We start from the raw sequence: 12988 nt of genomic DNA, 5'->3' as shown, positions 1-12988 counted from the left end.
GAAGATGTTAAGAGCAGGAGTTCTGGTATGTCTCTGTAAGATCAGCATTGGACTGCTAACCACAAGGCTGGTGGTTTAAACCCACCAGCTGCTCCTTGGAAACCCTATACAGGGTCACTATGAGTCGGAACCGACTTGATGGGCACTTAACAGCAGGAATGAGGGTATGTAGGGCAGAGTCAGCTCGGGAAGAGGAGGGGAGTCAGAAACCAGGCCAAGAAATGGTTGTGAGGATAGAGGGAAACCAGGTGAGTGTGGAGTCCTGAAAGCTAAGAGAAGAAACGATTTCGAGGAGGAGGGCGAGCTCAGTTGTGCCTCATGCTGCTGAGAGGTTGGGCTAAATGAAGATGAGAACTGGCCACTGAATTCAGCAGTTTGAACTCACTGATGATCCAAACTTGAGCCGACCAGTGGGCAATGGGGCAAGAGACTGTCTGGACCATGTTGAGGGGAGAACGAGAGCTGGGAACTAGCGGTGGCAAGAGTGTACAGTTCTGTGGTACAAGGTAGCAAGATGTAAGGTGGTAGCTGAGGGAGTTACAGATGGGAAAGAGAAAGGCCCGCTTGGTCCGTGGTGGAAATGAGATGGATTCTTACAAAGTGCCAGGCACAGCGCCTGGCACATGGCAGGTCTTCAGTACATGTGAAGACACATGTTCTCACACAGCTCCCCTGCCAACCACTCTTGCATTCCACCACTCCCCACCTTTGTTTCCCACATACAATGGGGCTTCTAAAAGTTCATGGAAAAATTCCATTATCCTTTCATTCCATTTTCCACGAACTTTTGGAAGCCCCCTTGTACACTCCCAGTTTGCCTCAATTGTGTCTGGGGTCAGCGCTGAAGATAAAGCAGAAAGAGCATGAGCCTCCTCAGCTCACCCAGGAAGCCTGGTCCTCCCTGGAAGCAGTCTGGGAGGGGAGGGGGGTCCTCTCAGCAGGAAGGACAGGGAAGTCACAACACCCAGGGCTGGGAACAGCATGGCCCCGTCAACCCTCTTCTGTCATGCCAGCTGTGTCCCAGACAAACCCCTTTTTATATAACCAGACCAGGGTGTGAGACCCACCACTAGGGCACCTGGGAAAGCCCTGTTGGTGGCAGTTCTCAGGGTTTTCTCCTCCCCTTCAAAGCTGGATGAGGGGCTTCTTACATGCCCCTTCCTTGTTTCCTGGCACTTGAGTCATTGAGCTCTTAGATCTCTCTTCATCGTCACATCCACTCTCTGATCATCTCCATTTTACAGAGGAGGGAGGGGATGCTCAGAGACAGGAGTAACTTCTCTAAGGCCACACAGTTGGATTGAGTGAGGTCTGCCTCATAGTGGAAAGCCTTCTCTGCCCAGGCCCAGGCCTCGGTCCCACCATCGGCCTGGGCAGAGGAAGCCTGCCTAGCTCCTCCTAGTGGTCAGACAGATGAACCGCAGACCAACAGGTGCTGTTGTTACACCTTCAAGACCTGAGGGGAGGGTGTGCAGCCTGGCTGCAGTGTGTGGGGAAAGATGGAGCCAGGACCCTCACTGGAGGTGTGGGTGCCTCAGGATCCAGCCTTCCCAAGAGCCCCCAACAGCCAGGGCCAAGGCATCTGTAGACTTCCTTACCAGGAGCTACCCTCACCTTCCCCAAACCCCACCACACAGGAGACACTGAGCAGTCTAACTTCTCCTTGCTGTCCTGCCGCAGATATTCCCTTTCCTCTGACCCTAGGTCAGCGGTCACTCATCTGTGCTCCCAGTCAGCAGCACGCCACAGGTGGACTTCTCAGAGTTGGAAGCTAAGCTACTGTGGTATGGTGGCCCCAGGGCCCCCTGTTCAGGCGTGTACTGAGGGGTGCGAGTCCCTGTGGCTGGGTCAGGTTGGGAGCTCCCTTCCCAGCCTGCTGAATGAGTCATCTCATGACAAAGCCAAGCGACTAGTGTGAAAAGTAAGAGTCCTGTGGTGCTGAGGAAACAGGAAGTGTGGGGGCCATGCTGGTTGGCCCTGGAGAGAGCTAGGCCCCATCTGCCCCCACCTCCCCTGAGTTAGGGGGCTAAAGGGGCCCTTCCTGTGTCTGCAACACCCTCTAGAACTGAGGTATTGGACAGAGGGTCCAATTTAGGACCTGCCGTCTGGGGGCTGGCAGAGGATAGTGCTCCCAAGGGGGGGTGGGGGATAGGCCAACTCCTCAGGCTGTGAACACACTGGAGACAATAAGTCTTGGAGCCTTAGGGTAACCAGGGGTCTCTGACTGGTCAACAAAAAGGCCCAAAGGCCCTCTTAACTTGGGCAAAGACTGGAGGTCTGGTGGGCAGAAACTGGTTTCAGTGGTCCCCTTCCTGGAGGCCCATGATTTCTGACCACTATGCTCCTTTGTTTTGACAACTGGGCTGCCCACATGCAATGAATTGTGGCTCTGCTTACCTGCAGGCCCTAACATCGGGCCTCTCCTCCCTTTGCTTTCACATTCACCCATCCTCCTTCTCATTTTCAGCACAAGGCCAGTCAGCCCCCCCACGGTGTCCCCCAACTCTCTCCTCTCTACGAACATTTCAGCAGCCCACATCCCACACCTGCGCCGGCCGACATCAGCCAGAAACAAGGTATGGGCCTGGGATGGGAAGGAGCCCCGTGAGAGTCAGAGTCTGAAGGCCAAGTCCCTGGCTTCTGAGGGGACCAACTAGCTGGGCCCATTTTGCAACTGGAGAAACTGAGGCGGTGCAAACCCAGTGCCCAAAGAAAAGGATGCCAGTGGGCTGGGAGAGGTGGTCTCAAGCGCACATTTAAAGGCTTCAGGTTGAAGCAGGAGCCTGAGTTTTGTGGGGACCCCTCCAGTACAAGTATGGGAACCAGCATATACACGTGGCTGATAGCTTCTAAATCCTGCAGCCTCCCCCTGCCCCCAGTGAGAAAATGGAAAGTGGTGGTTGTGATGACTGAGTCACTTCAGGCTCAGACAAAGTCATTCTGAGATCCACCACTGTCGCTGTGGGAAACCTGCTGATTCAACCCACCAGGCTCCCCCCAAACCAGGAGGCCTGCCTCCTGCCCAGAAAGCTGGGCCAGAGCCCCCGCAGCAGACCGGCAGTGGACCACTCCAGAGTGACTTCAGCCCTGGCCAGCCAGGTGTCCTTAGGCAAGTCACCCAGCCTCTCTGCCCTTGGCTCCCTTGCCTGCAAAAGGGGCTCTATCACGCTGGGACAGTGGGGAGCAAATGAGGCTGGTCTTCTAGTAAAGGGGGATGGGATCTTAGTGGCTCTAGGATGGATTCACTGGCTGAAATGGCTGGAGGATCAGGCTAACCCGTTTACTGGGTCCATCTCCACTGCAGTTCACAGGCCCCTACAGACCCCTGACCTCTCTGGCTTCTACTCTCTGACCTCAGGCAGCATGGGACAGCTCCCCCACACTGTGAGCTGGTAAGTGTGGGCTCGGTGGGAAGGGACACTTGTCACAGGTCCTACCTGCTCTTCCATCCCCGCTCCACCCTCTGTGCGGAGCATTCTGCTGTGAGTGCAGGACAGACTCCAGAGGCTGGTCTGCTGCTCTAGCCCCAGTTGGCTCTGGACCAGGGCTCCATGGGGTCCCTTGACTTAGGGATATTCCCGGACAGCTTGATTGTTGTTAGGTGCTGTCGAGTTGGTTCTGACCCATCGCAACCCTGTGTATGGTTTCCGAGCTTGAAATGCCGATCTTGCAGTTCAAACTGACTTTGCAATCCTGATAGGCCTGGGGAATTCTGGGCTGTTCGGGAGCCTCCAGAGCCATTGGAACACGAGGAAGGTAAGTTCAGTCTGAGTAGGAAGGTAGCAGCACGAATAACCACCAGAAAGGCTGGTACTTAGCTGGCTGGTGGACAGGGGAACAGTCCTACTGCTGGTTGGTTCCTTCCTTGGCTGAACTGTTAGAGGGGCAGTGTGAGGCTGATTGTCAACTTAGAAAGACGTATCTTAGAGTCTGTGCTGTGAGTTAGACATTGGGTTGCTAAACTGCAAGGATGGCAATTCAAATCTATCAGCCGCTACTCGGGAGAAAAAATGAGGTAGGCTGATCCTGTAAAGATTCAGTCTCGGAAACCCAAACTCTTAGGGCCACTGAGTCGGAATCAACTAGATAGCAGTGGGTTTAGTTTGGTATGGGAGATCTTCGAGTCTGCTGAGGTTGAGCCAGGAAAGCCACCCTTACCCCCTTTCCCCCAGTCCAGTAGGCCTGTGTGCCATAGCTAGATCCTGGGCAGGCTCCTTGGCCCTTTTGCTCATTAGCTAGAGTGACCCAGCCTCTCTGGGCTGTGGCAGTCACCCAATAGCAAGAAAGCTTGGCTTCCCAGGAAGATGGGGCCTCCCTGCCCCTTTTCACTCACCCTCTACCCATGTTCAGCTCACTCCTGTTTCCAGATTCTTCTTAGACAAAGCCCCATTCTGAATACAAGGTTACCCCTTCCCAGGATCAAAGCAGCATGGGATTGCTCAGATCTCAGTCTGACAAGGCCAAGCAGATCTGCAGCAGTCTCTTGAAAATGACCCCAAAGCCAGTAGCTCTAAAAAGACCAAAGGACTTGAGCTTCCAGGAGGTATTAATCCTGGCATAATTAAGGCAGGAAGGGAACTTCAGGCACATGGCTGAGCCCTGCTGTGTGCCATGCAGCGTTCAGCACTGCTGAAGCCTGATCCTTAGGTCCTTGACCTCTCAAAGCTCAGTCCACCTAGTGGCTAAACCAGTCAAGAGGCCAGGTTATTGTAGGGTACTGATCACTTCTTGTTTGGGGACCATAGGAGCCCAGAGGAGCACCTCACCCAGCTGGGAAGAAGCATCATTTACCCAGAACTTGAAAGATGATTAGTTGAAGTAGGCAAAGTGGGGCCAAACAGTGTAAACAGTGGGTGCAAAGACCCCAGAACAGGATTCAGCCTGTACTTAAAAGAAACCATCAGGAGGCTACCCAAGAGGCTAGAGCACAGAGATGGGGAGACACGAGGCTGGAGGCAACCTGAGGGCCTGCTAAGCTGTGTCTCAAGGGGAAGGGGCCTTGTCCATCCTTTAAGCACCAGTATCAATAGCTGACTGGACGGCACACTGCACTTTACAACCAGCAGCAGAAGGAAACAGGTCAATGTAGTTTGCCCCCTGGTGGCAGTCAGTTGCTTGCAGCACGCACTTGTCTTTGCTGCGGAGGGACTGAGCTTCATCTGTGGGTAGTCCAAGTCAAGGTCTGTCACATCTCATTGGGTCAGGTCCTTCCCCACATCTTACCAGCAGCTAGACCGCTAACAGCTGTCTTTCCCAATCACAGGCCCAGCCCTCCTCTCTACCCCCTCTCCCCTTCCTGCGGATATAGACAGCACTTCCCTGCCCCCACTGCAGCCCCTGGCGCCCCCTACCCCAGGTGAGTCCCCTACCCTGCAGCCAGGCTCCTGCCCGCTTCCTGTCGCCCAGGCTTCAGTGCCCACACGAGGCCATGCCCAGACCATTGCTTGCCCTGTTGCTAGTTGTTTGTCCATCCGTCCGTGTGTCATTCTGCAGCCCCCCCTGCTGCCTTATGCCTGAGAGCAGAACCAGTGGGAACACAAGAGAGGCCTAAGTCCAGCCTTCTGTCCATCAGTCACAGAGCACCAAGGACCAGGCATGAGCACATGCACCAGCAGCTTAGTGGGGTTGTGGGGAAGTCCCAAGGCGACCCCAACCAGGCCTGAAGACTCAAAGAGCTCTGTGAAAAGGGTGACATCTCCTGGGAGAGTAGTAGATGTGGCTGGCTGGGGATGTGATTGAGGGAAGATAGGGGAAAAGATGGGATGAGACATGTTGGCAGGATGGTTGTGCAGGCCCCAGGCTGAGGGGTGGGGGGACTCCTGTAGACATGGCATGAGCATTCAGGCGTCTGAAATAAGTCACTCTGGTGCTGTGTGGAAGAGGAGCTGGAGCTGTCAAGCAGGAGAGGAGGCCCACGCTCTGAGGGTGAGCTAGGGACAGGTGCGGTGAGAGGAGGTCCACAGGCAGCCACAGGCTGAGTGAGCTGGGGACAGATGTGGAGATTCAGAAGCTGTTTTAAGATTTATTTTGTAGCACCTGGATGGCATCTATGTGGGGGTGTGCGCTGTGTCTGTGTGATATGTCAGGAGCAGGTATGTGTATCTCTTTGTACTTGTGTTCAGGTCAGTGGGGAAGGCTATCTGTTCACCTGTGTCTCAGTGTACTGTGCAGGGGCCTCCAGGTGTGTCCACAGGTCTGGCCCTGACATACCTGGCTCAGTGTGAACTCTCCTTCTGCCTCTAGGTTCACCCACCCGTCCCTGATGCTAGGCTCTGGAGTACCTGGTCACCCTGCAGCCATCCCACACCCGGCCATTGTGCCCCACTCAGGAAAGCAGGAGCTACAGCCCTATGACCGAAGCTTGTGAGTGAAAAGGCACATGGCAGGGGGGAAGAGTTGTAGTCAGGGCCGGTAAACAGACCTGACTCCCATCTAGTCAACAAGGTGGGCTCCATGGCCTTTCTTCCCACTGGGCCCAAGGCCTGCTGCTGCCTGGGAACTTCGTGGATTGCCAGAAGAGAGGCCCCTGGTCAAGCCTTCTCTAGTGAAAGCCCAACAGTCCCTGAGCTCTGACCACTGTTTTTTGACAGACTGGGGGTGCGGGGTGGAAACAAAGATTTGGTTTGAGCCAAGGGGAGGGACTGAGAAGTTGTCCACAGGAATTTCCCACCTGGCTCCAATATTCCTGTACAGAACAGTTACTTAGCTCTCTGCTCACTCCTTTTGGGGCATTTATAAAAGCCTAGCACCCATGCACTCACAATCAGACTGGACCCACACTAGAGGTGTGGTATGAGGTGGGGGCTCCTGAGTGATGTGGAGATGTGCCCCTTAGGAAGAGCCAGGCAGAGGCCAAGGTAGAGAAGGAGGCCAAGAAGCCAACTATCAAGAAGCCACTGAACGCCTTCATGCTGTACATGAAGGAGATGAGAGCCAAGGTCATCGCAGAGTGCACGCTCAAGGAAAGCGCTGCCATCAACCAGATCCTGGGACGAAGGGTGAGACCACGGGCAGGTGGGTGGCCCCTGAGTAAGTTCACCCTGGTGCAGCCTGCTGATTCCTGGTTTTCTCCACCCCACCCCCACTGCAGTGGCACGCACTGTCTCGGGAAGAGCAAGCCAAGTATTATGAGCTGGCCCGCAAAGAGAGGCAGCTGCATATGCAGCTCTACCCAGGCTGGTCGGCGCGGGACAACTATGTGAGTGGCCAGTGGAGCAGGGGCGGGTAGGGGAACCTTCCAGAAGCCATGCCCCAGTCGCCATGTCAGCGAAGAAGGTAGGACTGTTGTCCTCAAGGCACAGAGGAGGAATACCATTTAATTCCATTTTGATGTTCCCTGGTACCACAGTTGAGGACTTCTATGTTAATGAGCATCTTAGGAATGAGATGGCCAACTGCAAAAGGAGCAGTTGAGTCTGGATGTGACCAGAACATAGACCAGCCTCAGCACCGTATTTCCACCTGGCCATTAGGCTGCTCATAGCTGGGGGAGGGCCTAACTGGGCATATCACCAGCTGGCCATTCTCTGAGAATGAGTTTGACCTTTGCTGATACTGCTAAATTCAGCGTGTGGGATATCTTTGATCTATTTCAGCTTCTAGTATTGGCAATCTCTGGAGTTCCTGGGCCAGTGGGCCTTACCTGCCTCGGTAGTCAGAGAGCATCTGTCTTCCTTGCTTGTACATGTGCACCTTGAGTTTATGGTGCTCTTTTTATCGCTCGGAAGTGATTATAGGATCCACACTGCACTGATATGACCGCAACTGACTGCATTATGGAACATGATTACATTATAGCCACAGACATGTTGTTAAGTGCCGTGGAGTTGGTTCCGATTCATAGCGACCCTGTACAGGGTTTCCGAGGCTGTAAATCTTTACGGGAGCAGAAAGCCTCATCTTTCTCCCGTGGAACAGCTGGTAGTTTCAAACTGCTGACCTTGTGGTTCCCAGCCCGATTCGTAACCACTATGCTACCAGAGTTCCTTAGCCGCAGACATAGGGGCAAGAATTCCAACACAAATTTGAGGTGGGGGCAGTGTGGGACACAATTCAATTAGTAACACTTGGCTGGCTCAGATGGGACTGCTCCCAAAGGCACGTTCATATCCTACTCTCCACCCCACAATGCACTCACACATAAGGCTGTTACCTAATATGACTCTACCACATGCATGACCAAAAGGGGAGGAATTCATTTCCTTCCATTCAAACTGGAGACCAGAGGTGGGGAGAGAAGAGTTGCTCCCCGACGCACCCCATAGTAGCTTCACAAGAATTACAGTCAAGAACCACAAGAACCACAAGGGAGAGCACTGCAAGAATCCCAGGGGCTAGTAGGCTAGGCAGCAGGCTGTAGCTATTGCAATGCCTCACAGGGGTCACTATGGCCTCTCAGAGCTAAGTCAGTCTTTCTCCTTTTCTTCTCTGCAGGGAAAGAAGAAGAGGCGCTCAAGGGAAAAGCATCAAGAATCCAACACAGGTGAGGCCTTCCCTCAGCAGTAAATAGGCTCATTTCAAGAGCGTCTCTACTGTGACTCAGAGGGAGGGGCCATGTACCCAGCTGGCCAGAATCCTTAAGGGAAATAAGACCTGTGCCTCACAAGTCAGATCTCTGCAAGGAACAGCTACATTTGATCCCAGAGGTTAGCTCATGTCACAGATGGTGTATGCTTCCTACCCACTTCCACTGCTCCATAGGAAACTAGTGAAGAATAGACTGAGTAGAATTCAATGTGTTCCCCCAAACAATGCATCCTGGTTACTTACTGCTGAGATGGGCAGCAGGTGATGGATGGAGGCTGAGCCAGGCCCTGTACCTAGCTTGTCGGCAGTTTCTCTCACACCCCCAGTTGTCATGGCAGGGCAAAGTGCTCTGTGTAGAGGGCCTCAGGAGCCCAGAACCCACTGCAGGCCTCCTTCCTGTGGGTGAATTCTTGCTCCCAACCCGAGAGTAAAGATTCTACACCCTGACTTTCCCAGCTACGCTCTTCTCACACAGGGAAGCTGGAGGCTGTGGCAGGGCCTCGTGCCATCTAGAAAAGCATGTGAAACAGGTGTAAACTACAGCACAAGGGGTTGTGGGTTAGGCAGACTAGCATTGGCAAGAGTAAAGAAAAACTGGATCAAATGGCAAGGAGTTGGGGAGGTGCCTGGAAGCAGAAAAGGCTGGATCCCCATGAACCTCCCTGGACTCTGCTGCAGCCTCCATGCTACAAGGGGCCCCAAAGGTCACAGAGGAGCCACCCTGACAGAAGCCCCAACCATCACTACTCTTCCCACTGTCTCTCCTGTCCCAGCTAGAGGCACCTTTCCTGACACTTGCTGTGGATGGAGAGGCCTCTGCCTGTGGGAGCTGTGGGGTGTCTAGTGACAGCTAATACTGATGTTGCCTCTTCTTTCTGGGCCCTGCTCTGCTCTGCTGCCTGCCTGCTCGCCCTCTGCCCTCTGCCCCTCTGGCATGTCTGAGCAGACCCTGGCTCGCCTAAGAAATGCCGTGCTCGCTTTGGCCTCAACCAGCAGACGGATTGGTGTGGTCCGTGCAGGTGGGTTTGTCCCCACCGCCCTTTCCCTCTGCTTCAAGCTGCTTCCCTGACTCTGCACAGGTTCTGCTGGGCCTGCAGCCCTCTCTCGGCTCTCCAGCTCCCTAGTATACCCAGCAGATTGGGGAACTCAGGCCTCCTAAGAATGTGAGTGAGCACAGCTTGTAAGAACACTTGGGTCTAGGTAAGAGGAATGGTAGTACAGAAACAGAATTAAGTCTTCCTAATACACTGGAAGTAGGGAAAAGGAAAGGTGCTAGGTCCTCCCTCGGTAGACAGAGCTCTCAGGACGACTCTGGTGCGCTACACCCCTCTGCTCCCAGGCCTCAAGCTAGTTCATCAGAGCACACCTTCCCCTCATGTTGGGAGCCAGATCTGTACAGTCCTGAACTTTGGTCTCTCATATTTGAGGAAAACAAGTAACTATAGTAGCCAACAACCTGGTTGGTGGTCATTGTTACTGTCTTCTTGTACCTACTGATAGTACCTGGGTATCTGCTTAACAAGAGAGCTGCAGAAATTGGGGAGAGAATTTGGGCTGTGCTAACCAAAGGGTCATACTTGGACTCTGTGGCACTCAGCCTGTGAAAAATACACCCACCAAGTGGTTAAAATTGCCTACTTTAGGTTTAAGCCCGGTCTAGTAGGGCTGAAGGTATTCTAGGTAATAAGGTCACTTGTTATAAGGAATACTTGTGTCCAGCCCACAGAGTGCCCACTATGCTCCCCTGCTGAAGAGCAGACAGGAACTGGATATGTATGTTATATGTGTGATGAAAGGTAACTTGTCCTCAGAGGTGGCTCTATTCTATCCAAGAATCCAAGGGCTCCAGGTCAGACCATGCTTCTTGGAAGCATACTGTGGCCCAGAGAACTTCAGGGTGGTTCTAGAGCCCCTGAGAAGAGTCCATTCATTTCTTCTTTTGCTTTTTCTGCTCCTAGCCCAAGCCCAGGAAGCTACCACCTTTACAATCCCTTTGCCTTACTGTAGATCTGAGCACAGGAACCACAGACTCAGAGGCCCGACTAGGGAATGATTCCCTGTCTTGAGGCAGCCTACAGGCCTGGTTAGAAAAAGTTCCTGTGCGCCACCTTGTGGCTAGGCACAGAAGAGCTGCAGTGCTCACTTAACTCAGGGCATGGGCATATCACAGTCATTGGGAAAGGGGTTAAGAGGCCAGCTAGGCCTGTGCAAGAACAGCATTTTCTGGTTGTGGTGTATGACTATGAATTCACCCTCTTGTTTACAGATAACTCTCTTCACTATTCCTAGGAGGAAAAAGAAATGCATTCGGTACTTACCCGGAGAAGGCCGCTGCCCCAGCCCAGTTCCTTCCGATGACAGTGCTCTAGGCTGCCCCGGGTCCCCAGCCCCCCAGGACTCGCCCTCATACCTCCTGCTGCCCCACTTCCCCACAGAACTGCTTGCTAGCCCTGCAGAGCCGGCCCCTACATCACCAGGTCTCTCGGCTGCTCTCAGTCTCCCAGCCCACTGGGCCCCCACAGGCTCCCTGCAGCGCCCCGCAGAGTACACAGGTACAACAACAGGAATCTCAGAGACAGGCGACCCAGCAGGCCCGCCCCCCGAGAGGAGGCGACAGAGCCCCAAAGCACAGGGAAACCGGCCTGGGGCCCCGTTGACTCCCTCTCAGGGTTCAGGCCCTGGGGATTTCAGAGGCTGCACAACTTCTGCCTGAACCTGGGGCCACCGATTCAAACTGCTCAGAATGGTGGGGATCAGATCTGTGAGGATCAGACGTGTGCTAATTTGGCACTTCACTGAGAGCATCCCTGTACCTGTGGTAGCTGCTGCTTACCGTCGGTCTTGCTGCCTCCCTTACACTTTTACTCTAGCTGAGATGTGGGCTAGATTGAGCTCAGCCTGCATCCCACATTGCCCCCCCACCACACCCTCCCTATACTAGACACTTCATGGACTAAGAATGAGCTTGTTTATCAAACAGCATGCGAGCAAGGTCAGAATCACAAAGCTCAAGATGACAACACTTCTCTCTTCAGGGACTGCAAAAGCCATGTTTCAGAAAGCCAGCTGTAATTCCTAAGCTGGGCCAGAGGAAGCCTCTTTTTGCGTTCTCAGAAGCTTGCAAGAGAAAAGAGAAGCAGGCAGCTCAGGAGGGAACCCGATAGGCATCACCTAGGCAACCAGGGATAACCTGACACTACCCCCCCTCCTCAGGCAAGTGTGGATGGTGGGTGGTATCTGGCTCTAGTTCAAATTACTTGGATTTGTTTCCTGAGAAGCCTATCTGCCTAAGAAGCCCCAATACCAAGGTCCCCTGCAGTGGCTGCAATCAATAGTCCAACGAATTTTAGGTCAAATGTGGTACAGAGAACTTTTATTCACAAATTCATTTCCAGTCCACCCATGTCTAGCCAGCTCTTGGGCAGCTGTGAGAGATAAGTCATTCCCTTGACATCTGCCCTATTTTAAAGCACACCCCAGACCTCACAAGTACCAGTGCCTATCTTCTAGCATCAAACCAGAGCAGCTTCAGTTTGTCTATGGAGCTGCAGGAAGGGCAGGGGCAAATGGAGGGCCATTACAACCAAAGCAAGGAGCCCAGAAGACCTCTAGTGGTGGGCAATGGATTTTCACCACTGCCTACGTTAACCCATTTCTGAGCCAAGCTTTGACCCTGAGCCTGAAAAACAAAGTCTTTTTTAATTTAATTTTATTGTTTTATTTTTTGCATCCTTTTCACTGTACATAGTCTGAATCCAAAGAAAAACGGGCTGTCCATTATTTCCCCACACACCCTTTAAGAAAAGCTTTTAGTTCCTACTTTAGCCACTGGTTTCTCAGAATCCAAAGATCCTATCTAGTGTAGCACTGTAAGAAGTCTTGAGAAAAAAGGACAATTGTAGTGTTTAAAATATTTTTGTACTGTTAATTCATCATCACAGAATCAAACTTTTTTAACATAAGAATAAAGATACTTTTTACTGGGTTTCCTTTTCAAAGCTTGACCCTGAGGAGTAAGCTGTTTCAGTCACAAAGCATGACACTCTTTTTTTCTTCACAGCCACAAAATTTAGGTTTGTTTCCTACTACCTGGTACAGGTGTTTCCAAAATTTCTAGCCTGCGGAAGACAGGGATACCCTTGTTACCTCCCCTAAAAGGGCTTTTGGGCCTTGCCCCAAATCTGGGAGCTGGGCTTATTTGAAGCATAAGCTCCTACAGGCCAGCGTGCTCCCCAGTGCTCATTTGGGGAATAAAAGAGTTGGAAGCTGCCACCCACAGACCCATAAGGAGATCTGCTACAGGTAGACATGGCCCTTAGGCTCCACTTCCCTTCCCTTTGAGAGCAGTGAGGAAAGTTCACATAGATAGCCCATTTTAAGGAAAGCAGTGGTAGCACATGGATTACAAACTGGGCTGCTAACAAAGGTCAGTAGTTGGAATTTATCAACCACTCCATGGGAA

The 12988-nt window shown here is 52.7% G+C and overlaps 1 protein-coding gene across 2 annotated transcripts in view; it reads left to right on the top strand.

Moving 5' to 3' along the window:
* TCF7 (transcription factor 7 (T-cell specific, HMG-box)) overlaps positions 1 to 11119 on the top strand; it is a 34050-nt gene extending 22931 nt beyond the window's left edge. Inside the window, exons 4-10 of one of the 2 annotated variants that reach the window (XM_006872908.1) lie at positions 2468 to 2576; positions 3305 to 3392; positions 6244 to 6363; positions 6836 to 6998; positions 7091 to 7198; positions 8434 to 8482; positions 10793 to 11119. In XM_006872908.1, the coding sequence (XP_006872970.1) occupies positions 2468 to 2576; positions 3305 to 3392; positions 6244 to 6363; positions 6836 to 6998; positions 7091 to 7198; positions 8434 to 8482; positions 10793 to 10815 (660 nt within the window). In that variant the 3' untranslated portion in view covers positions 10816 to 11119. The remainder of the gene's footprint in view (positions 1 to 2467; positions 2577 to 3304; positions 3393 to 6243; positions 6364 to 6835; positions 6999 to 7090; positions 7199 to 8433; positions 8483 to 10792) is intronic. The other variant, XM_006872907.1, reaches the window with a different exon arrangement.
* The last annotated feature ends 1869 nt before the right edge of the window (positions 11120 to 12988 follow it).

The sequence above is a fragment of the Chrysochloris asiatica genome, unplaced genomic scaffold (genome assembly GCF_000296735.1).
Source record: "Chrysochloris asiatica unplaced genomic scaffold, ChrAsi1.0 scaffold00215, whole genome shotgun sequence".
NCBI classification, from domain to species: Eukaryota; Metazoa; Chordata; class Mammalia; order Afrosoricida; family Chrysochloridae; genus Chrysochloris; species Chrysochloris asiatica.
This window is presented reverse-complemented; position numbering and strand designations above follow the sequence as displayed.